The 24944-nt window shown below is 34.3% G+C and overlaps 2 protein-coding genes across 4 annotated transcripts; one reads left to right on the plus strand and one right to left on the minus strand.

Annotated features, from left to right (window-relative positions):
- Window positions 1-18379: 18379 nt before the first annotated feature.
- On the plus strand, window positions 18380-20402 carry LOC102625236 (membrane steroid-binding protein 2-like). Of its 3 annotated transcripts, none has more exons than XM_015534408.3 (3): window positions 18380-18516; window positions 18607-18934; window positions 19943-20402. In XM_015534408.3, exons 2-3 carry the CDS (start codon window positions 18612-18614, stop codon window positions 20205-20207), a joined length of 588 nt encoding a protein of 195 aa, XP_015389894.1. In that variant the 5' UTR covers window positions 18380-18516; window positions 18607-18611; the 3' UTR covers window positions 20208-20402. The 3 variants fall into 3 exon arrangements, with proteins under 3 accessions (XP_015389894.1, XP_015389895.1, XP_006491794.1); XM_015534409.3 differs by having other exon boundaries at window positions 18386-18512; XM_006491731.4 differs by having other exon boundaries at window positions 18443-18934.
- A 457-nt stretch (window positions 20403-20859) lies between these two features.
- LOC102612125 (seipin-1) lies at window positions 20860-23044 on the minus strand. The gene is made up of 2 exons (XM_006491766.4): window positions 22377-23044; window positions 20860-21673 (listed from the first exon to the last, which is right to left on the minus strand). Exons 1-2 carry the CDS (start codon window positions 22995-22997, stop codon window positions 20957-20959), a joined length of 1338 nt encoding a protein of 445 aa, XP_006491829.2. The 5' UTR covers window positions 22998-23044; the 3' UTR covers window positions 20860-20956.
- Between the last annotated feature and the right edge of the window lie 1900 nt (window positions 23045-24944).

Here is a 24944-nt window from a genome sequence, read left to right on the forward strand (position 1 = left end):
TCAAAATTATCTTACTGAATACCTTAAGGTACTTATTCTTCATCTCTTCCTCACGTTCTCATGTTGCCTCCTCCAGCGAGCTATTGCACTATAGTATTTTAACCAGATGGATCTTCTTGTTCCTTAACTCTTTTATCTTTTTATCAAGTATTTGAATTGGACATTATTCATATGTTAAGTTTTCTTCTAGTTGAAAAGGCTTTTAATCTAGCACATGAGAGACATGCGAAACATATTTCTTTAACATGGAGACATGAAAGACATTGTGTATCCTTGATAACAATAATGGAAGGGCAAGTCAGTAGGAAACATTCCCCACACATTTGAGTATTTTAAATGGCCCAATAAACCTTGGACTTAATTTTTCTTTGTTCCCAAACCTCATCAATCCTTTTACTGGGGCAATTTTTAAAAATACCTTATCACCAACTTGAAATTCTAAAGATCTTTGTCTCTTATCTGCATAACTTTTTGTTGACATTGAACTACCAGTATTCTTTAATGTATTTTCTCAATTGCCTTATATGAGACAGCAATCAAGTCGGGTCCAAGATACCTTTGCTCAACGATTTCGTTCCAGTGAATAGGTGACCTACATTTTCTACCTTATAGAGCTTCATAAAATGCCATGCCAATTGTTGCTTGATAACTATTGTTGTAGGCAAATTCAGCCAATGGTAGATACTTGCTCCATGATCCTTGAAAATTGATAATGCATCCCCATAACATATCTTCTAGTGTTTAGATCATTCTTTCTTACTAGCTATCTGTTAGAGGGTGAAATTTTGTATTGACTTTTAATTTTGTTCCCATAGCTCTATGTAAATTCTCTCAAGATATCGAGGTGAATCTTGTATCTCAGTTAGAGATAATAGAAATAGTACATCATGCAGTCTGACTATCTCTTTTATATATATTTCTACAAACCAGTCCATGGTGTACATCATTAGAACATGCAAGAAATGAGCGGACTTTGTAAGTCAATCAACAACAACCTAAATGTCATCATGCATTTTTGCATTTCCATTTGTGAATTTGATTGGATTTTAAAAGCCCACCGAGATTTGGTGCTCTACTTTGAAACACTATGCCACAAACTTGAGTATATCCTTTTTAATTTTAAGCCACCAATAATGCTTCTTTAAGTCTCTGTACATTTTTGGTGTGTTAAGATGAAGTGAATATGGAGTTGTATGAGCTTCAAATAGGTTTTCTTTCTTTAGATCTTCATTATTTGGTACACATATCTTGTCTTTAAACAAGATGATCGCCTTTTCTGATTTCTTGAATGACATCTCTTTCTTTAAATTAGATTTCATCTTCAAGTTCATCTGATAAGAATTGATTTCCTGTCCCTCCTTAATCTTTTCTAATAAGATCGATCTAAGTGCTATATAGGCTAATCTTCTTGTTAATAGCTAGATCCCCGCCTTACATATATGACTTTGTAATGGCTTAGGCAGGATTCTTAAAGTTGACAAGCTTGACTTCCGACTTAGTGCATTTGTTACTGTTGTGCAAATTTTAATGTACTCGCAAGCGCACGAATCTGTTGTAGTATAGACTAATGGTGACGAGTGTCGATCCCACGAGGAGGTGGATTTTAATTATATATAGAATTAATTTTGTAAATGGGTAGTTGGATTTATGGTGGAAATGATTTGGAATATGCTAATAATTAAATTAAAATGGCGAGAATAAATTCTAAAATTGAAATTGCAATTGAGAGAATAAATTGAAGAGAAAATCTATTAAATTCACGTACTTAGGTATCTGGATCCGTATCAACATGCATCATGGGCTAAATATTCCTTATTAATACCAATTAAATCATGAGGGGGGAATCCACACCTCATGAAACCACGCTCTAATCAATATGGTGCTAAGGGCTTATCGTGCCAAATAATAATAACCTTATACTAGAGAGCCGGTGTAACCAAGGCGGTATCTAGACAAGATTAGTATTATTTGTCGACGAGAAGTCAAAACATCCACAAAAACTAGAGGGGAAGAGAAAATAAATTTACCTAAATTAAGCCCATGACACATGTTGAGACTTCACCTTCAACCCAAGCTTGAAAGAAAATTAGCTACTCATAATTGAACTAGGGGCAAAATGGGAATTTATTAAAATACGAAGAAAATATAAGATGGAGAGGGAATTACAGAAAATAGAGTCCAAAAATGGATTCAGAGATATCAAATTTGGGGGGGGGGGGGAGACCCCCTTTTTATAGATACATGGAGTAAATCATGGCCATCGGATTAAAAACAATTTGGACGCTTAGGATTGCACTACGTCATCAGTCAACAGTCCATGGTTTGACCACGCGGATGAATAGTAACACGGTTTGACTCGGATGAACAGTAACGCGGTTTTGTTGAAAATAATCCTGTGTGATGCATGTACCGTACGCGAGATTTTTCATCCATTGATATGCTGCCACGTCACCATCAACAGTACATAAGAATTTTAGCCCAACAGGATCGTGACACCTCATCAGTCAATGCCACATCATCGGTCAATGCCACGTCATCGATCCGTCTATGTGAACAGTGTTGTGAACAGTAACGTAATTAGTACCGTACACGTGAATAGTACCGTACATATGAATAGTGCCATTTTTCCTTTTATGCTTTTCCTAAGGTTTTCGACCGTCCTGAGTTCAAAAGTGATGTCCGTTTTGCCGTCTGATCTCTCCTTTATTGTGAAATGACTATAATGCCCCTAAAATACATAAAATACTTAATTAAAATAAAACACATGTAATTAAATCACAAGAAGGTTAAATACATAAAAGTAAGGGTTGTTAGTAAGACTTGAAATGTAAAATGACTGTTTTCTCCTTTATAAATATGCATTTTCTAACACTCAACACACCCCCCATCCAGCTTATTGCTAGTCCCTGGCAAATAAAGCGAAAACAAAATTCAAATTCAAAATATTTTTTTTTAAATAGAAACACTCGTATTTATTCCGTCAGATTAATGATAGCAATCAAATAAAAGTATAAGCATTATCTCCATTCTAAAGTAACATCACACCCACATCAACCATCCACATGAATCAGCCCAGTAGACTTTGTCATAGCTACTTTCAAAAATGACATGTCAAACCCCAAAATCTCACTGGAAGTAGTGACACTCTCACAAAGAAATTAAAACCAATAAAAATAGTCACTCCAATGAATGGTAATTGAGAGAGAAAATAATAAAGAAGTGATATCACATGCTCTCACCAAGATGAAATAAATATGCCCTCAGCTTAAAAATAATACGAACTCAAGTCAAACAAAAATGCTAGTCAACCCACTTTATTTATCTTTTTTTTTATTATGCATCGCTACATCTTTTTAGCCCATATAACTAGCTTCTACTTCAAATTATAGTTCCCTAAAATCAAGAAGGATTTTTATTAGGACGTAACGTAGGTTAGGGACATGGCTAACAAAGAAAGAAAATAAGGAAAACAAAGTGTATGTTTGAGAAAAATGCAGAGAATTTTTTTTTTTTTTTGGAAGTTGCAAAGTGGATTTCACCTATTATTTTTAATTTTTTTTCTTTTGAAACAACAACTTTTGTTTTTGTTTTTTTTTTTTGGCATAACTTTACTGAACAACATAATTATTTACATTTTCTCAAACATAAATAGGTGATGGAACTTATAAGACATTGGGTAATACTCTAAATCGGAGTGGGTCAAGATGATAAGTTGACAAAGAAAAAGGTTTTTTTTTTTTTTAAAAGGCTCAAAAGGGTTAACTATGGATATTTGATAAAAGGGATGGCTAGAAAGGCTCAAACGGATCAAAGATGGCCTTTCCATCGTCTTTTAGGGCTCTAAATAATCTTCCATATCTACTAGTTAGATGGGCCTCCAAATGTAGCAATACACTCTTTTTTCTTTTTCTTTTTTTTTTTATTTTACAATTTTTTTAAGGGTTAACTCAAAAGCAATTTAGAGATCGTGTGTAAAATAATAAACTGCTAAGCTGTATAAAGAGTGGGCAAAAGGGTTATTCTCCAAGAAAAATAATAGGCTCAAAAACTCACTTGGTACTTATTATGACATGTTCATTCCTTCAAGCAACTCACATTTGTCTCCGACATCAACATGTAAAGTAGCAAACATAGCGTAACATCACTTAAGACCAAAGATAATACAAATACTAAAATTTGAAATTAATCATGTCATCCAATGTTAAAACAAATCACACAATTTTTTTTTAAACAACATTCTACCCCCAACCTATTCTAAACATGAAAGGAAAATATGCATGCAAAAATGTGAAAATAATGCATAAAAACTAATTAGAAAAGTTACACGTAAAATGATAGAAAACGAAAATGATTTTTTTTTTTTTAAGAAGATGCGTTTCTAGAGGAACTACACTCTATATTCAGCCATCTTCGACTCAAAAGTTGGAAAATGTATATTTATAGAGGAGAAATTAAAAAGAAGAAAAATAAACATAAACACATAATAAAGAAAAAGAAAATGTCTGAATTTTTTTTTTAAGTTTTTTTTTTATTTTTTTTTAAAACGATGAAGATGCGTTTCTAGAGTCACTACACTCCATATTCAGCCATCTTCAACACAAAAAGTTAGCAACAGTTAGTTTCTACAATAAAAAATTAGTAAAAACTTAACCAAAATTCCACAATTGTCAATTATTCCCTCCCCCCAGCCAGAACGAAACATTGTCCTCAATGTTTGAAAGGAAAGAAGTAGAGTTTAGAAGACATCACCTGGGTGGTGCAACACAGAAGAAAATATTTACAAGCGGAGAGTTAAATCTAATTTGTACTTCTTACTGCGGCTACCATTACCATCATTATTTGGATGTTCCAACACAAAGGTCTAGGGGTCTGGCTCCGGTCTATAAGCTTGTAACATATCAAGTAGCTCATTAGCAGTGTGAGCACAAATAAAAAGTTTTTTCACATTAGAAGGAATGAAATAGTTTTTTATTGCATGGTTAAGAAATGCGATAAAGCCATCATAAAAGTTATTGACATTTAACAAACCGATGGGTTTTTGGTGGATGTGCAGATGGGCCCAAGATGCTAGTGTGATAAGTGCCTCTAGTGTTGCAAGATCTCCTGGAAGGAAAATAAAAGTATCAGCATGATTAAGCATTTCAGTTATTCTTTCTGCATACCTGAGACGACTAACTCTTCTCCAGTTGATGAGTCAGACGAACTGCCCAATGGTTTTAGGACTCTTGGGATGATGCCTAACACTTGACTTCCTCTGATAAAAGCTGCTTCTGAGACCATTTTTGATAATCCTCAGTTACCTCCTCCATACACCAAGTGTAATTTTCTCGCTGCTATGTTTCGACCAAGATCTATAGCTGCCTCAACAAACTCTTTATGTTTGCCATAGGTAAATCCAGAAAGCACACAAATGTTCCTGAATTGTCTATTGGGAGTAGCTGCCATTGTGATACTTCTTGAAAACAATTTGTGAGTGCTTGACAAAAAGGAAATCACATTTAAGAATCTTGGTGACAGTGGATCACAGTTGTGTATGAGGTAACATGTCAGTGTCAAATAACGCGTAAAGCACGTGGCTCGCTAGTAAAAAAAAACAGTAAAAGGGAAAAAGAAAACAGTAATAAGGAAAAAGCAAACAGTAATAAAATTTTTAAAGACAATAATGCACATAATAAAACAATAGTGAAATAAAATAATAGTAAAGTGAAAGGATATTTACAGGTTGTTGCGACTGTGGCTCACATCTTCCTCTGGTTTTACATCCAGAAACGGCTTGAACGCCCTCTATGGGTCGAGGATAGGCTTCCTATCCAGTTTTCTTATAAACTGGCAAACAGGGTCGTTTATAGTCAGATTCCCGAGACTATATCGTGCATGCTCTTTCTAGAATAATGGTCATAACTGGAGAATCGCTTCTTGCACATATCCACTGGGATGCGTTTCAAGAGACAAAAGGATATCATCCAATGACTCCTTATTCAAGCCATCCCTAATGAATTGAATCTTATCTTCCCTATTATCAGACATCATTCCTAAAGAACATGGGTTTTTATTGCAACTCATTCTGGCACACTTATGACAAGCAACAGAAATTCTTCGAGCTCGTCGTTTTCTTGCATAATTTCCTTTACCACAACCAGGCATGTATGCAATAAATTTTGGAGGTAACTCACCTGCTGATCGTACTTTAGCCTTGATTAACCAACGGATGTCAGCAGGTATGTTATTCCTCATGAGTAATCGCATGCGTTCGAACTGAGCTTTATAGATCGTAAGGAGGGCATTCTGAGGAAGTGAAGGGAATCGCTTGTGAAGTTTCGGTAGAATCTCATTTCTGTCCATACCTTCGCCTCAGAATATCAGTTATTATGGGAAACTGAAGTAACCGACTTGATTGTCACGGAGTACCGTTATCCGCCACTTCACCGGGGTAACAAACTAAAGCACACAAACAGAAAAATAAATTAAAACACACAAAGAAAATTAAAATCATCCTCTTATTGAATTTACCTCAAGCTCCAACTGGATGTCGTAAACACTTCTCTCAATGTCTCTGAGTTGGCTTTCTAAACCCTCAACATAGGCTACTAACTCTGGTGGTTGTAGAGCCCAAATGCGATGTGTTTTACAAAATTGAATCTGCCTTTTGAGATGAGTTTTGACACGTTCAAGTGGTTTAAGAATGTTCAGGAGGAACGGTCTAAGTAAGGTACTCATGATTAAAAACGATAAAAGAAAACTTAATAGTTAAACAAACACACTTATGCAAAAATAATTTGAATTAGCAGAAGAATAATATAAAGAAAGAAAAAAAAATCAAATCAACGAAAAGAAAAAAAAATCAATTCAAATCTAGCGGGTCACTCAAATTTATTTCGGTGTCTTCTCCATGTGGTTGGTATTCTAGATATGGCTTTAATCTTTGACCATTAACTTTAAACGTGACACCATTCTTTGGGTCCTTAATTTCAATTGCCGCATGTGGAAAAACAGTATGAACAATAAATGGGCCAGACCAACGAGAGCGTAACTTACCTGGGAATAGGTGCAAGCGAGAATTGAATAAAAGCACTTTCTGACCTGGAGTGAATGATTTTCTCATAATTTGCTTATCATGGAAGACTTTCATTCGTTGCTTGTAAATCTTGGCATTTTTGTATGCATCATTGCGAATTTCTTCAAGTTCTGCCAACTGTAATCTTCTTTCTGAGCTGGCTTGCTGCATGTCAAAATTGAATTTCTTGATGGCCCAATATGCACGATGCTCAAGTTCCACAGGTAGGTGGCAAGCTTTTCCATACACTAGCCTGTAGGGTGACATCCCAATCGGGGTCTTGAAAGCCGTTCTATATGCCCATAAGGCATCATTAAGTCTTAATGACCAATCTTTTCTGTCCGGCCTCACTGTCTTTTCTAATATGTGCTTTATTTCTCGATTGGAGATCTCAACTTGGCCACTGGTTTGCGGATGATACGGGGTCGCCACTTTGTGTGTGATTGAATACTTTGTCAAAAGAGCTTTAAATGTTTTGTTACAAAAGTGGGCACCACCATCACTAATTATTGCTCGAGGGAATCCAAAGCGTGAAACAATGTTGCTTTTCAAAAATGTTATCACCACCTTGTGATCATTGGTCCTACATTGAATTGCTTCTACCCATTTTGATACGTAGTCAACAACAACCAATATGTATTGATGGCCAAAAGATGGGGGAAAGGGTCCTATGAAGTCGATACCCCATACGTCAAAAATTTCAACCACTAAAATTGGATTTAATGGCATCATGTTCCTTCGTGTAATGCTCCCCATTCGTTGACACCTATCACATGAAGAACAGAAAGTGTAAGCATCTCGAAATATAGTTGGCCAATAGAAACCACATTGTAAAACTTTAGTCGCTGTTTTCTTAGCGCTGAAATGGTCTCCACAAGCTTGTTCATGGCAGAATGAAAGGATATTCGGAATTTCACTTTCTGGGATGCATCGTCTAACAATTTGGTCTACACAATACTTGAACAAATACGGGTCATCCCAAAAGAAATTCTTTATTTCTGCAAATAATTTAGCCTTGTCTTGCTTGGTCTAATGCTCTGGAAGTTTACCTGTAACAAGATAATTAACTATATCAGCATACCAAGGTAATACTTCCACATTCATTAATTGTTCATCTGGAAATGACTCATTCAATGGTAATGATTCTGTAATTGTGTCAAAATGGAGACGAGAGAGGTGATCTGCCACAACTTTTTCTGTGCCTTTTTTATCTTTGAATTCTAAGTCAAATTCCTGTAAAAGTAACACCCAACGAATTAGTCTAGCTTTTGCATCTTTCTTTGTGAGAAGATATTTAAGAGCAGCATGATCTGTGAATATAATTATTTTACAACCAATGAGATAAGATCGAAATTTCTCTAATGCAAACACTACTGCTAGCATTTCTTTTTCAGTAGTTGAATAGTTCAACTGTGCATCATTCAATGTCATACTAGCATAGTAAATAACGTGGGGAATTCGATCAACTCTTTGTCCTAATACTGCTCCTACTGCATAATCAGATGCATCACACATGAGCTCAGATGGTAAGTTCCAGTTCGGGGGCTGAATGATGGGTGATGATGTCAACAAATGCTTTAATTTTTCAAACGCAACAAGACATGAATCATCAAAGACAAAAGGTACATCCCTAACAAGTAGATTGCATAAGGGTCTAGAAACTTTGCTAAAATCTTTAATGAAACGTCTATAAAAACCAGCATGCCCAAGGAAAGATCTTACTTCTCTGACTGTTTTGGGTGAAGGAAGATTAGAAATGAGATCCACATTGGCTTTGTCAACCTCAATACCTTTGCTCGAAATGATGTGACCGAGAACAATACCTTGTTTTACCATAAAATGGCATTTCTCCCAATTTAAGACTAAATTCTTCTCGATACATCTCTGCAGAACTAGTGTTATATGATATAAACATTGATCAAACGAGTCACCAAAGACAGAAAAGTCATCCATAAAGACTTCAAGGAATCGTTCAACCATATCAGAAAAAAATGCTCAACATGCATCGTTGAAATGTAGCAGATGCATTACATAATCCAAATGACATTCTCCTATATGCAAATGTGCCAAAAGGGCAAGTGAAAGTAGTTTTCTCTTGATCTTTTGGTGCTATGGGAATCTGATTATATCCTGAGTAGCCATCTAGAAAGCAATAAAATTCATGGCCTGCTAATCTATCAAGCATTTGATCGATAAATGGTAAAGGAAAATGGTCTTTACGTGTGACAGAATTCAACTTTCTATAATCAATGCATACACACCATCCTGTAGTTACTCTAGTTGGTATCAATTCATTATCAGCATTGGTAACTACTGTGACTCATGACTTTTTGGGGACGACTTGCACAGGACTGACCTATGAACTATCAGAAATGGGGTAAATGATACCTGCGTCTAATAGCTTAAGGACTTCTATTCTAACAACTTCTTTCATATTAGGATTTAACCGACGTTGCACTTCCCTAGTAGATTTAGCATTTTCATCAAGATGAATGTAATGCATGCAGTCTACTGGATTTATACCTTTAATGTCTGCTATGGTCCATCCTAATGCCCCTTTGTACTCTTTCAAAACATCCAACAACTTACCTTTTTGTTCGTCATTGAGGGATGCTGAGATGATTACCGGTAGAGTACTTTCTTCTCCCAAAAATACATATTCCAATGTGTTGGGTAATGGTTTGAGCTTGAGTTTCGGTGGTGATTCTGATGATGAGATGAGTTTCTTCTCTGATGGTGCTAGTTGCTCAACTCTTGACTTCCATTTATTAGTGTCCATGGATGGTGCTGAGTCAAGTAGGGCGTTGACCTCATCGACCGATCTGTCAATATCAAAATCCAAACCAAAGTGAGTTAAACATGTTTGTAAAGGATCATCACTAAGGTTTGAAAGAAAAGTGTGATCAACTAATGCTTCAATTAAATCCACATCAACAATTCCATCATCTGCACTGTGAGGTTGTTTGGCAATGTTGAAAATGTTTAGCTCCATAGTCATGTTGCCGAAGGACAACTGCATATTTTCGGTCCTACATTGAATGTGAGCATCCGCAGTTGCCAAGAAAGGTCAGCCTAGAATAATGGGGATGTGCTTCCTTGAATCCTGTATTGGTTGAGTGTCAATTACAATGAAATCAACAGGAAAATAAAACTTGTCTACCTGGATAAGCACGTCCTCCATAATACCACGACGTATTTTTGTGGACCGATCTGCAAGTTGTAACACCACTGGAGTTGGGTGTAATTCTCCAAGTCCAAGTTTCACAAACACTGAATAAGGTAACAGATTTACACTAGCTCCTAAATCCAACAAAGCATTCTCAATTGTGTGGTTCCCTATGCTACATGAAATAGTAGGGGAGCCTGGGTCTTTGCATTTTAAAGGAATTTTATGTTGGAGGATAGAACTAATGTTTTCTGTTAAAAATGCCTTCTTTTGAACATGCATATTTCTCTTTTTAGTACAAAAGTCTTTAAGAAACTTGGCATAAAATGGAACTTATTTAATAGTATCAAGTAAATGGATGTTAACACTTACCTGTTTGAAGATTTCAAGAATCTCACCTGTGGATTTTCCCTTTTTGCCTTTAGCTAACCTCTGAGGAAATGGAGCTTTCGGAACGTATTCTCGTGGGTTGGTTTCTTCTTTCTCCTCCGGTGATGATTCCTCAACATTCACAGGTACAATTTGATTTTCTTTTGTCACCGGCATCTCCATTTTGTTGTCGACTTCTTTTCCTTTTCGCAAGGTCATGACTGCTTTGACCTCTCCATGCTGTTGCGGTGAACTGGTACTTGCTTCATGCACTCCTTTAGGGTTAGGCACTGGTTGACTTGAAAATTTACCTTTCTCAATGGTCATTGCCAAGGTCTGAATTGAAGAAGCATGTTGTCCTACCATCTTCGCAAGGCTTAAAACTGATTGGGCTTGTGAATTGAAGCCTGCTCTTAACTCATTTCGTAGCCCATCAATGGTGCGGTTCTGTTGCTTGATCGTGGAGTGAGTAACATTCTTGAAATTCTGAAATGCATCCTCCCATGGTCTGGGCTGAGAGTAGTTCTGGTTTTGATTGTATGGTCTGAATGGTGGCTGAGAGGCTTGAGGATTTTGAGGAATTTGTTGCATTGGTGGAGCTGGAGCTGCTGGTCCATTCTGTTGGAGTCCTTGAGACCATGAAAAATTGGGGTGGTCTCTCCATCCAGGGTTATATGTGTTGGAGTATGGGTTGTAATTAGATGATTTTCTCATTACACCTATGGCATTGGCTTGATCTGAGTATGAGTCATGGTCATGTGGCTCTATTAATTTGGCAGTCGATAACGATGCTATTTGTCGAGCAAGACCTTCAACCATCTCCTTGACTTCTTTGATTCCTGAAGTTGATTCGCCAATTTGAACCTCATTCACTCCTTTAATTCTTCTAGTAGTCCTGAGTGATCGACTCCGTTGTTGAGAATTATCTGCTTGTCGCTGGAAGAATTCCCAAATTTCTAATGCACTTTTTGACATTAGCTCTCCTCCACTTGTTGCCATTAGCCATTCTTGCACATTCGGCAATAATCCCTCCAAAAAGTATTGACATTGGTGCCATTTCTCGTACCCATGATGTGGACACTTCAAGAGTAGCCCATTGAATCGCTTCCACGTTTCGAAAAACTGCTCGTCCTCTCTCTGGGTAAACTCCGAGATTTCCCTGCGAATAGCATTGGTTTTATGCACTGGAAAATATTTATTCAAAAATTTTGTAACCATTTGTTCCCATGATGTGATGCTATTAGCAGGCAAAGTATTTAACCATGAACGAGCTCTATCCTTTAAAGAAAATGGGAATAATCTGAGTTTAACATCATCGTCTGAAAAAATCTCATATTTAAATGTTTGACAAATGGCATGAAAATCATTCAGATGATTATATGGGTCCTCATTTTCTAAGCCATAGAATGTGGGGAGACAATTTAGCACACTAGGTTTTAGTTCAAAACTTCTAGCAGCTACATTTGGGTATCTTATGCATGATGTGCTCAAATTAGCTAAGGGACTAAAATAGTCCTTAAATGGCCTCTCTTGTGGTGCTTGTAAATCCATTCCAAATTTATTTTTAATGTGCTTTTGTGTGCGAAGTGTTTTTTCTAGTTCAAGGTCTATAGGTTCAAGATTAGGAAATAATGACCTACGACCATGCATGCAAAACAAATAAAATAAAAATAAAGATGGGAACAAAACAAATAAAAATAAAAAAGAGGGAGAAATTATGATACTAACCTTATTGCACTATTACAACCTTTCTATAAAAATACACAAAAACAGATACGTGAAATAAATTAACTAAAAATAAATTAATAAAATAAAAAAATTACAAAGAAAAATAAATTAAAAATTAAATCACAGAATTTTAAAGAAGAGAAAAAGAAAAGAAATACTAACCTTTAAATGCGGATTTACTTTTTTTCTTTTTTTTTAATAAAAAAAATACAAGAAAACAAATAAAAGAAATTATTCACAAAAATTAATTCTATGAATTAAAATTACTTACCTCCCCGGCAACGGCGCCAAAAACTTGTTGTGTAAATTTTAATGTACTCGCAAGCGCACGAATCTGTTGTAGTATAGACTAATGGTGACGAGTGTCGATCCCACGAGGAGGTGGATTTTAATTATATATAGAATTAATTTTGTAAATGGGTAGTTGGATTTATGGTGGAAATGATTTGGAATATGCTAATAATTAAATTAAAATGGCGAGAATAAATTCTAAAATTGAAATTGCAATTGAGAGAATAAATTGAAGAGAAAATCTATTAAATTGACGTACTAGGGTATCTGGATCCGTATCAACATGCATCATGGGCTAAATATTCCTTATTAATACCAATTAAATCATGAGGGGGGAATCCACACCTCATGAAACCACGCTCTAATCAATATGGTGCTAAGGGCTTATCGTGCCAAATAATAATAACCTTATACTAGAGAGCCGGTGTAACCAAGGCGGTATCTAGACAAGATTAGTATTATTTGTCGACGAGAAGTCAAAACATCCACAAAAACTAGAGGGGAAGAGAAAATAAATTTACCCAAATTAAGCCCATGACACATGTTGAGACTTCACCTTCAACCCAAGCTTGAAAGAAAATTAGCTACTCATAATTGAACTAGGGGCAAAATGGGAATTTATTAAAATACGAAGAAAATATAAGATGGAGAGGGAATTACAGAAAATGGAGTCCAAAAATGGATTCAGAGATATCAAATTTGGGGGGGGAGGCCCCCTTTTTATAGATACATGGAGTAAATCATGGCCATCGGATTAAAAACAATTTGGACGCTCAGGATTGCGCCACGTCATCAGTCAACAGTCCACGGTTTGACCACGCGGATGAACAGTAACACGGTTTGACTCGGATGAACAGTAACGCGGTTTTGTTGAAAATAATCCTGTGTGATGCATGTACCGTACGCGAGATTTTTCATCCATTGATATGCTGCCACGTCACCATCAACAGTACATAAGAATTTTAGCCCAACAGGATCGTGACACCTCATCAGTCAATGCCACATCATCGGTCAATGCCACGTCATCGATCCGTCTATGTGAACAGTGTTGTGAACAGTAACGTAATTAGTACCGTACACGTGAATAATATCGTATATATGAATAGTGCCATTTTTCCTTTTATGCTCCTCCTAAGGTTTTCGACCGTCCTGAGTTCAAAAGTGATGTTCGTTTTGCCGTCTGATCTCTCATTTATTGTGAAATGACTATAATGCCCCTAAAATACATAAAATACTTAATTAAAATAAAACACATGTAATTAAATCACAAGAAAGTTAAACACATAAAAGTAAAGGTTGTTAGTAAGACTTGAAATGTAAAATGACGGTTTTCTCCTTTATAAATATGCATTTTCTAACACTCAACAGTTACCACATTTGCTTTTCTATGATGGTAATTTATTTCGCAGTCGTAGTCTTTGACAAGCTCCAATTATTGTCGTTGTCACGTACTTAACTCCTTTTGTGTAAAGAGGTATTTGAGCCTTTTATGATCAGTGTAAATTTTACAATACGCTCCAATCAAATAGTGATGCCATATTTTTAATGCGTTCACCATCATTGCCAACTCTATATCATATGTTGGATAATTTTTCTTATATTCATTTAACTGTTTAAAAGCATAAACAATGACTCTTCCATTTATTCCATTTTTGGAGGCATTACTATAGATGACAAATTCCTCAGAGTTGTTAAGAATGGCTAGGATTGGGCCGGTGACCAATCATTATTTCAGTTCTTCTAAGCTTTTCTCATATTCTGGCATCCATATGAATTTGACAGTTAGTGGCATTGTGATTTTAAAGAAACCTTTTATAAATCTTCGATAATATCCAGCCAAACCCAGGAAACTTCTGACTTCTCTTGCATTAGTCAGTCTGGACCATTAACTTACAACTTCCACCTTTGAAGGGTCTACTGAAATTCCATCTTTAAATACAACGTGTCCCTAGAATGCAACTTTTTCAAGCCAAAATTCACATTTCTTGAATTATGCATAAAGTTGCTTCACCTTCAAGGTCTAAAGAGTGATTCGTAGATGCTTAACATATTATTCTTTTGTCGGCGAGTAGACCAAGATGTTATCAATGAACGCTACTATGAATTTGTTTGGTAAGAATACAACTCAAATAAGCAATGCTTAAACAATAAAACTCTAAATAGGAAATTGTAACACCCCATTTTTATTACTAAAATAAGGTGATTCATTTCAAAATATTTAAAATCTCATTAGTTTTTATTAACAATAGGGATTCTTAAAAAGAGGGTTTTACATAGCAAGCAAAAACTTCATTACAAAATATAAGACACACGTAGGGATTCCTTAGTATATATTTTTAAACTTTATTATTACATAAAAAAACTTAAGATATTTAGTTTTTTTTGGGGTAAAAATACAATTAAGCCCATTACAATCCCATGGTTTGATACCCATATACACTTTGTCTCGGTTGGGACTTGACGTTAGCTTGACCTATTCATCAATACTTTACATGAGCTAATGCCCAGTAAGATAACATTTTGATACATGTATTGATTATTATGCCCATACATGGCCTTATAAACATTAAATCTTTATAAGAAACTTAGAAATAACTGCATTAAAGTCGTAGGTATTTTGTACTACAAGGTTGGCACGTTTTATTTTTTAAAACAACATACCCTGCGGCCTAAATTAATAGTTGATCTTTTGGACGTTACATATCTTCATCCCCAAAAAATTATTCTTTACTTAACTTTGAGGGCTTGCCGTCTTTGGAACTTTGCCATTTTACATAACTCATTTTTAAATGTCTTCTTTGTAAAGTAATCTTAACATATTAAGATGAAATACATGTATTCAATAAAGTATCATGGTATATGAGGCATAGCCGACCATATAAAGATTAAGTAAGAAAAATATCGGAACATAAGCGGCACAGCCAACCATATAAAGGTTAAATAGGAAAATATCATAATATAGACCCCATATCTGACCATATAAGGGTTAAATAGGAAAATATCATAAGATAGGCCCCATATTTGACCATATAAGGATTCAATAAGAAACTATCATAATATAGACGGCACAGCCAAGCATATAAGAATTAAATAATGAGCAATCACATCATAGTAGCCATCATAAGATAAAGAAATAACTAAAGAGAAATTTATGTCTAGAAAAAGAATTTTGTCCCTACGTTGCAGTTGGACTGTTACTTACCTCTTCACCTTGACTTGTTTAGACTCTCCTAACTTGAAGATTTCTTTACTCTTTGATGTTATTACTTAGAATAAAAGATGATAGAATTTCTAAGGTGATATTGAAAATGAAACGGTTAGGGGTACTTATAGGATTTTCTAAAGCTAATGGATGAATATGATTTTGCCACCATAGCTCTTGATTAATGGTTGAGGATTATTCTTCATAAATATCTTTGTAATTCTAGGATTTCTAAATATTTCTACAAACTTCTCTTATTGTATCATTTCTTATGCCATTGCTTATGTCATCATTACACTAGAATTTACTCTCATAAATATATTATTATTATTATTATTATTTTAATACACAAGAAAATTTGTTAGCTTAAAAAATTAATTATACTATATTTATTCAAGTGAGAAAGTTGTGCCTCACAGAAACCAAATTAAACTAGAATATAAATTAATTAAAGTGTTCCTAAATATTATAAATTTCAGTCTTATTATGATTTCTTCAATTTCTTGCTCTACATCATTCCCATTGGTTCTTGAATTTTGCTTGTTGCAATCTCAAAGAACATCTTCACATGTATAAAGATTAACTTTCAAAATAGAGCTTAAATGTAGATGATGAACTTTAAATTTTCCAACTTTTGTAGTGATGTTCATCCAATCACTCCAATAGCGTAAAATAAATTCTTCTATAAACAATTTCTCTAACAATAAGTTTTCGGATTTATACAGAATTTCAACATAATTAAAGAAAAATTATTTCTTTTTATAATCCACTGACTGTCAAAAAATATCACAATCTTCTTTGTCTTTTTGGGAAAATAAAAAGAACAATAAGAGATTATATCAACAATCACCTATCTTTGGTCCACAAGACGAAAAGATGTATGAACAACTACTCTCGTTCCACAATATCAAGATAGTAATAAAATTTCGACAATTGATCCAAATCAATGTCTGTGTGTGGAGAATTTGTTATGAAAGTGAATGGCCAATTAATATTCTCCTTGGAAGGAATAGTATTGTCAAGTGAAGCAAAATCACTAGTTTCCTCATTATCCTTATAACATGCATTATCATGAACAACTTTGTCAAATCCATATTTCTGTCTTATATGTAAAGATTTTCTATTTCACAATTTCTCTTCGAATGCAAAATCCTCAACATCTGAACTAAAATATCTTCTTTCAAGACGAAATCTTTACAACAATGTTGTGGTTTCATGATTCAATTTTTTTTTAATTTTTTGTTTGGGGGTTTTTTATTAGATCAAAAGATTAAAAGTTAATATTGTAAGTAAGAGAAAGTACTAGGTTAAAACTATCAATAACCTAACTTTCAAGGTCAGGTGTTGCTAGGAACTTGTGACCATGATTCAGAGCAGAGTAAGTTGGATTAAAAAGACGGTGGCTGGGAGGAAACTGATATCAACAATGATAATCAACTAACAGTGGTAGCAGTTGATCAATATGTTAATTTGGGCCGTGGTTTTGGTTTGGTTACGACGAGTCCAATGAATAATTAGTCTTGACAATGGTTGGAATTGGACAAACTATGGATGGAGAAGGTGATAGTGGTTCTGAATGGTGAAGATGACAATTAGAACGATGAGAATGGTGGTGATAAGTGTGGCGGAGTTCACAGTTTTTTTACGGCTCGTGTGGTAGTTTTAGTGGCAGGAATCGAGATATTATCGTTGAGGTTTGGTCAGCGATGGCCGGTGAGTTTGTGGTGGTGTTGGTCGATAGTGAACGCTAGCTTGGATTTGATAATTTGAGATTTTTTATTTTTTATTTTCTTGAAATAAACTAAAAGAAACTAAATGGAAAAAAATTCAAAAATAAAAAAGAGCAGGTTTGGTGGTAATGGGGGGTAGATTTGTAATACCATGTTTTAGCTCTAATACTAAACTGATACAACGGAAGTGTAATGTTCTAATATTCCATTGATTCTAGAGAACACCCAAATGAAAGAATAAAGTAAATTCACGTTGATTCAAAAGAATATTGTGAAGAGGTTTGAGACTCGTTGATTATGCAAAATGTCAAGAATTAATTAAAACACAAAAACTCACACAGAGTTTTGAAATTGAATATATCATTGAGCTCAAATATATAATTTATTGTAAGAAATAATCAAAGCCTGCTTGTAAAGTTACAAAAGACACTTATTTATAATAACTACGACTTATCTTAATTTGACTAAAAAACTTATTTTAACAAGACTTATACAGAAATTAAGATTATAACTTAAAGAGTAATGCTACACATCCCAATTTTTTTATCTCAAAAAATTATCCCAAATGATGTGTCATTTATCAATTAATTGGTGAGATAATATAATTAATTCACTTGAATTTTGTAAAGAATTATCAACCACTCAATTAATAATATGTCATTTGGGATAACTTTTTGGGATAAAAAATTTAAAATATGTAGCACTACTGTAACTTAAATAAGTAATGCCTAAAAAATAAAAGTCTAAATAAGAAACCAAATTAAACTATAATATAAATTAATTTAAATATTTTTAAATATTATAAATTTTAATTTAGTTTGGATTTTTTTACTTTCTTACTTTGCATCAGTATCTAAAATAGAAATTGATAAATATGCTTTTGCATCTAAGATAAAATAGTCATTTCAAAAGTCATTTCGAGGTTGCTGTGCTTGGAGCGGCGGGTTAAACTTACGAGCAGAGCGATCTTTGGTTGGTGAGCTTTGTTCTTCTTTTAAAATTAAATTAAAGAAAAAGAAGACCCAAATTAATTAAGAAGCTTACACAATGGTGGCGTTTTTCGCAGCGGTGATGGACACGGTCACCACCTACACCGGACTATCACCGGCGGCTTTCTTCACAATCCTGGCCCTTATGTGCGTGGTTTATAAAACGGTTTGTAGCATGTTCGTTGACCCAGAGCCGCCAGAAGACTTGAAGAACAAGCTCATCAGCTCCAGCGCCGCGGCGTCGGCGGCGACGGCGGCTAACTTTTCGAACCAAACGGTGATCCCCGAAACGGTGCAGCTAGGAGAAGTCACTGAACATGAGTTGAGAGCTTATGATGGTTCTGACCCTAATAAGCCTCTTTTGATGGCTATCAAGGGACAAATCTACGACGTCTCTCGCTCCAGGCATAGTGCTTCAATCCTTTTTTCTTTTTTTTTTTGTTTCAGTAGCGTTTTTCTTGTTTGAACTGCTCTTCATTGATTGATTGGGTTAGAACTTGCCTTATTGAGATTTAGACATCGTTTGTTTGATGAAAATCTTTAATTGTCTTTATTAATTGTCAAATTCAGTAATTCAAAATTCATATTAACTAGACATTATTACGGCTGGAGCATCAATTTCTTAGGAGTTGTGATTTAAAAGCCAAAGCACAGAAATAGCGTCCAATCCCTTTAAGAGTAAGGCATTGGCATGGCAGCTTCTGCGAAATTGAATTTCAGTTTGTTGTTGACACCCTTATTTCAATTATTGCTAACACTCTAGAGCGAAGGCATACAATCTTAGTTTCTGTGAGAATTCGTATTTATCTTTTAAAAAAGTTATTTAAGGTTGTTTTTTAGCCAGAGAGTTGGATGGGAAAAATGAAGTTGGGGATAGTTTACACATGATGCACTCTTACTTTCTATGAACCTGTCCGAGGATAAACAGGTTCCAAAGATGATCTATGGTGAAGTTACTATTAGTTACAATGTTGGAGTTGGATTTGGACTTTGCCGGAAATTCGTAGATCAAATTAAGAGACCCATTAAGAGAAAATGAAGTGATGTTGTGTTGCATGGATTTTGGTTATAATCTGACTAAACTTTACACAATGCCTTTGAAATCACTTTCACATTCAATTTAGGCTTTTTCTAAGGACAAGTTCTCCAGCCAATTTGCTATTATTTGGGTTTTACTTCAGTAATCTGAAATATTCAATTTACATACTTCATTTCTCAATTTTGATCTTTGGCAACATAAAGCCGCTTTAGTCATGTTCTTCTTTAGAAGCCGTGACGATTGAATTTATCTAATTTTCTGTATTATAGTCTATTCTCCTGAAGCTTGCTACTGTTATCTCTAAAGATGAATGTATTATTACTTGCTAAATTTCATTTACTTGAACACGGATCTTACTCAACCTTCTTGTGCAGGATGTTCTATGGACCTGGAGGGCCATATGCAATGTTTGCTGGAAGGGACGCCAGTAGAGCCTTAGCTCTTATGTCTTTTGACCCTCAAGACCTAACTGGGAATATTGAAGGCCTTAGTGATTCTGAGCTTGAAGTTCTGCAAGATTGGGAATATAAATTCATGGAAAAATATGTCAAAGTTGGCCAGATTGTCTCGGAACAAACAAGCAAACCCACCAAGAATGGAGATAAAGTACCTGAGAATCAAAACCACGACGGTGCCTAAGCACAATAGAAGTTATATTTATTGGTGTACTCAGCAAAACAAAGACGGTGCAGAAACACAATAGAAGTTATATTTATTTTTGTACTCTTCAAATGGTTACTTTTCTGCTTCCTTCCATTGCTTATGTATCTTAGTTCACTCCTCTTTTCTCCTCTTGTATAATCTTTTGCCTTCTATAAATCACATTTAGCCTGACGTCTAAGTATGATAACATAGTCTTGATACAACACTGTTTTATCAATCACATTGTGGTTTGAATATTAAAATGGTAGAATTGAGTTTCAAAAGATTCCTTGCATCAGTACCATCTGTTTAAAATCCACATTTTCATAACCACATTTTCATTAATATTTTTTCTTTTAGTTCTACAGAGAATAACTCAGTCATATCGTGCCTCTTTAACAAAAGTAATTGGTCCAATTTCCCCTCCTTGTTTCAATTTCTTGTCAACTATTTTGATTGGTCTACTTTCTCCTCCAGGTTTCAGTTTCTTGTGAGAGCTTGCAGAAGAAATTGTCATTTGCGGTTAAATTAATGTTTCTTTTACTTTTACTTGTCTTTGAAATTTTACTTGGTCAACTTTTTGAAATGATTGGGAGGCTTCGTAAGCTGCTAGCATCAGAATTTTTCTTATAAAATTCCCAGTTTCGCATTAGGATCAATTGAAATGAATTCCATTAGTTTTTAACCAGCCGAGTACTGATCCTTTTCGCGCAAAATACATATTTGAAAGTCTTTTTGAAAGGGATCTAGTGAACTCTACCTCCTAGACACACTGATTCAGAGTCCCCAATTTCTTCTTCCACAATTGTACTAGTAGTATCTTCCCTCGTTATCTTAACGCTTGATGCTGATGAGGCAGCGCTAGTTTTGGAACTGGGCACAAACTCATGTAAATAGATTGCCTTTCGTTTTCTTCTTCTTAGTTGCCATCTCCTCAATGATTCTGGAATTTCCTTTTCATATCTGGTCCATCTTTGCGGTTTTCTCACCTCTTCAGGCGTCAAATTTGTCTCGACGCTATCAGGTTCTTGATCTCTGAAAGTATCTACTGTTAGTGGAAATAAGACTTGTTTACAGCAGCTGATTAAAATTATGAGTAGCAGAATGTATATATAAGTTGATGTCCAAACATAAAATGTCCATTTCCAGTCGTGGACAAGCTGTTTACTCCAAGGTAGATGCGAGTTGAGTAGGATTTCAGTTTCATACAACTGCGGGGGAGTTGAAGTTCCAGCCCTTGGACTCAATGTAACTCTGATTGCTCCAGTTCTTTCATTCCATTCTTTGTGCTTCAAAATTTTGATAGTAATTTTCTGGGTTTCATCTGAAATTCCTAGTAAAAGGGGTATTCCCATAAGAAATGTTCGAATCAGTCGTACCGGGAGGCTGCTGAATCGCAACATACATGGCTGGCTAGATTTTGCTATCACATTCCCATTGTTGGACAAGATTTCTGTACTCAACTGATAAAACAACTTATTTAATAAAACCAATTTTGGTCACTTGCGATACTACTGCCTCAAACATAACAAAGGACTGAATCTTACAGATTTAGGAGCTGTTTGTGTTTGGTAAACATTTGAAGTTTGAAATTTTATTAATTTCAAATATTTTATAAAATTTCATTAATTTCAAACATTTTCTAAAATTTGCTTGTTTGTTTTTTTATAAGTTATGTATAATTTACATTTAAATTTTTAAATAAGTAAATTTTTGTAATTTTTATCTAAATAGAAAAATATTATAAAAACGTTTCTATAAAATATGTTTATTTCTCAAATTATAAAATTTAATTTTTTTAATTTGTAAATACATCGATGTCAAATAATTATATTTAAAATATTTTTCATTTATAAAAAATAATCGAGATGTCACTTATATTAGATATTAGAAAAAAGAAAATAAAAGATATTCGTATTCATATTCACACCTAGTTCAAATTTGGGACGCATTAGACTTCACAACAAATTCAGACCTGTCTAAATATGAAAAAAAAAAAAGGCTACTTTAATTTGATAATTTCTGTATCATTTACATTGGACCCCCTCATTTTTATAGATTTTAATGTTAAGCCTACACAAGTTAAAGGTTTCTCGGTTATGCCCCGTCAAACCAAAATTTAATAATCAATTGTAACAAACTAAAGAGATTATGTATTTAAAATACCTGAAAAACCCCAATGTCTCGATTATATGCTGATTCAGGCATCAAAAGAAGCAATGAAACCTGATAAGTGTGGCCAACAGGTACCCCATTTTGGCTCTTGCCTTTTCCCGCTAAGCGAACACCAGCAACTGGGAAAATAGCCTGAGGATTAGCATCAGTGTAATCAAAGAACAATCTGTCTCTCACAAACACAGGCTCCTCTAGCCACAATTGCACCAAGCCAACGCCCAAAACAGCTGCTAAAACAAGCAGAAACATCATAAGCATGCAAACTTGAATGGCACCCAGAACCCCAAAACATATTTTCTTGAGCATTATTGCACTGCCATGAGTGAGTTTCGAAGGCACTTTCTGCACTGCCATTTCCACACTTGTTGCTGTTTTCTCGGCACGCTGATAAGAGTCAGAGGCAACAGAAAAGAGAGAACAAATTGGTGATGAGAGGTTGACTATGCAGTTGTAGATCATATCAGCTTGTAAAGACACTAGTTTAGTGAACCATTCTGATGGTTTTAGTATTAAGGGCAAGAATTCTTCTTTTTCATTTTCTTCTTGGAATTCCATTTCCGTTAACGGTGATGGTGGTGGATCAATGGAGATATTTTTGAACTGTGAGTTCATAAGTGAGAGAGGGAGAGAGAGAGAGAGAGAGAGAAGAGAATGACAAAATAATTATTAATTATGCTGAGGCCGCAACCTCATCCAACGGTGCATGGGAAGAAACTGAAACGTGGTAGCATGGTGGCGTGAGGAATTGACATGTGTTATGGAAAGAGTCTGCAGCAAAGGTGGATAAGAACATAATTTTTATTGAAAAAAGTGTTGTTTATTTTTTAATTTATAGTATAAGATGTGAATACCGAAGGTTTCATGTGTGGTATTTGGTTGTTTCTAGGAAGTAATAAAGAAAGAATAATGTAATCGACTATATTCGTCGGTCCATTATGTTAAAATCTATAGCCCGCTCAAGCCCACTTTCAAGTTTCAATGGTAAAGGCGAAGAAGAGAAACTAGCAACATGATAAAATATCTTCTCCAATCAATTTATTCATCTCATTTTGTCTCATATTTTCAAGTGTGATCAAGTATACCACATAAGGACGTGAATCCTCCTGCCATAGACAAACAACCATAACAGGTAAGTAAGTGCTGAAATAGAAAACTGGCTTAATAATGGGATATATATAATATTTTAAAGTAGCCAAAAGTCTAATGGGTCAATTGCATAAATTAGAAACTAAGGTAGTATATTTTTTTTTTAATCTGAAATTTGAATGTGTTTGAATTTTTTTGAAGTTTGAATAGATTTGAATACGAATATTTGAATGATATATTTTTTTTTAATATCTGGGTATTAGGGGTATTAGTAGCATCTTATTTGTTTTCATAAGTAAAAAACATCTTAAACATGGTTATTGGACATTTATGTCCTTTCAAATTAAAAAAAAAAATAGATTTTAATTTACAGTATAAGATGTACATACTAGAGGGGTAAGTGAGGGCTGAGTCAAAAAATTGGCTTAATAGTGGGCAACTAATTAATTATGCAATTAATTATCTGATTTCATAGAAATACAATTTTAAAGTATACAAAAGTCTAATTGATTAATTGCATAAATTAGAAACTAAGGTAGCATTTGTTCTTTTATTTTAAAATTGAATGTGTCTGAATTTTTCTAAAATTTGAATAGGTCTAAATACGAATATCTGAATGATATGTTTATTTTCATTTTTTAATATCTAAATATTAGTGGCATTTTATTTATTTTCATAAGTAAAAAACATATTAAACATGGTTATTTGACATTTATGTCCTTATAAATCAAAACAAAAAAAGGATTATGATTAAATAAAATAGATATATTCTATATTTTCAAATATAATATTTACTTTTCATTCGAACCTTTTTTCCATGGAGATAAAAGTTATAAAAATTTATTTTTCTATTTAAATGTAAATGTCAGAAATCATAAATAAGTTAAAAAAAAAAATACAAGCAAATTTTAGAAAGGATTTAAACATCAAATATTTAACAAACAAGTCCTAACCTCTAAGTAAAGTAGAAGAGATTTTGTTATATAATCCTTCCTAAACTTCAATCTTAAATGTGAAGCATAATTGATCTTGGAAAACCTTAAAAAAGACACTAAGCTAATAGACAACATATAGGATATTATATATAAGATAACTATAAAAAATATATACGTAGGATCTACCAATAAAAAATAAAATAAAATAGAATTACAAGGCAAGAGATTGAAAATTTCTATAGTTTTGTCTTCAACTTTTTCAATGGCGTCCAATTTGAGCGCCATAATAGAGCGAATACTCCCGCGTCTGCATAAGTTTATCCGCTAAAAATATTTTTGGCCCTTAGCCTTGAGGGTGTGCATAAGTTGAGAAACAAGAGCTGCTAATCCTCTCGGTTTCCTTCTTTCAAAACTTTTCTGCAAATTTATTTAAATTTTTCTGACTAATTACTAAAAATGTGTTCCGTTTCCAGAGAGAATGATGTATTAAAACTTGTGTATCCTGGAGGTTTTGTAGAATTGTACAGGAGCCCAATCA

The sequence above is a fragment of the Citrus sinensis genome, chromosome 6, assembly GCF_022201045.2.
Source record: "Citrus sinensis cultivar Valencia sweet orange chromosome 6, DVS_A1.0, whole genome shotgun sequence".
NCBI classification, from domain to species: domain Eukaryota; kingdom Viridiplantae; phylum Streptophyta; class Magnoliopsida; order Sapindales; family Rutaceae; genus Citrus; species Citrus sinensis.

What these genes read in the sequence shown, in the direction of transcription:
- LOC102625236 (XM_006491731.4), top strand. Translation starts at nt 18,588, where the DNA reads ATGGTGGCGTTTTTCGCAGCGGTGATGGACACGGTCACCACCTACACC. An exon ending in TACGACGTCTCTCGCTCCAG is followed by an intron (nt 18,935 to 19,942) that starts GCATAGTGCTTC and finishes CTTCTTGTGCAG; the next exon opens with GATGTTCTATGGACCTGGAG.
- LOC102612125 (XM_006491766.4), bottom strand. Translation starts at nt 22,997, where the DNA reads ATGAACTCACAGTTCAAAAATATCTCCATTGATCCACCACCATCACCG. An exon ending in GAGACATTGGGGTTTTTCAG is followed by an intron (nt 21,674 to 22,376) that starts GTATTTTAAATA and finishes TTGTTTTATCAG; the next exon opens with TTGAGTACAGAAATCTTGTC.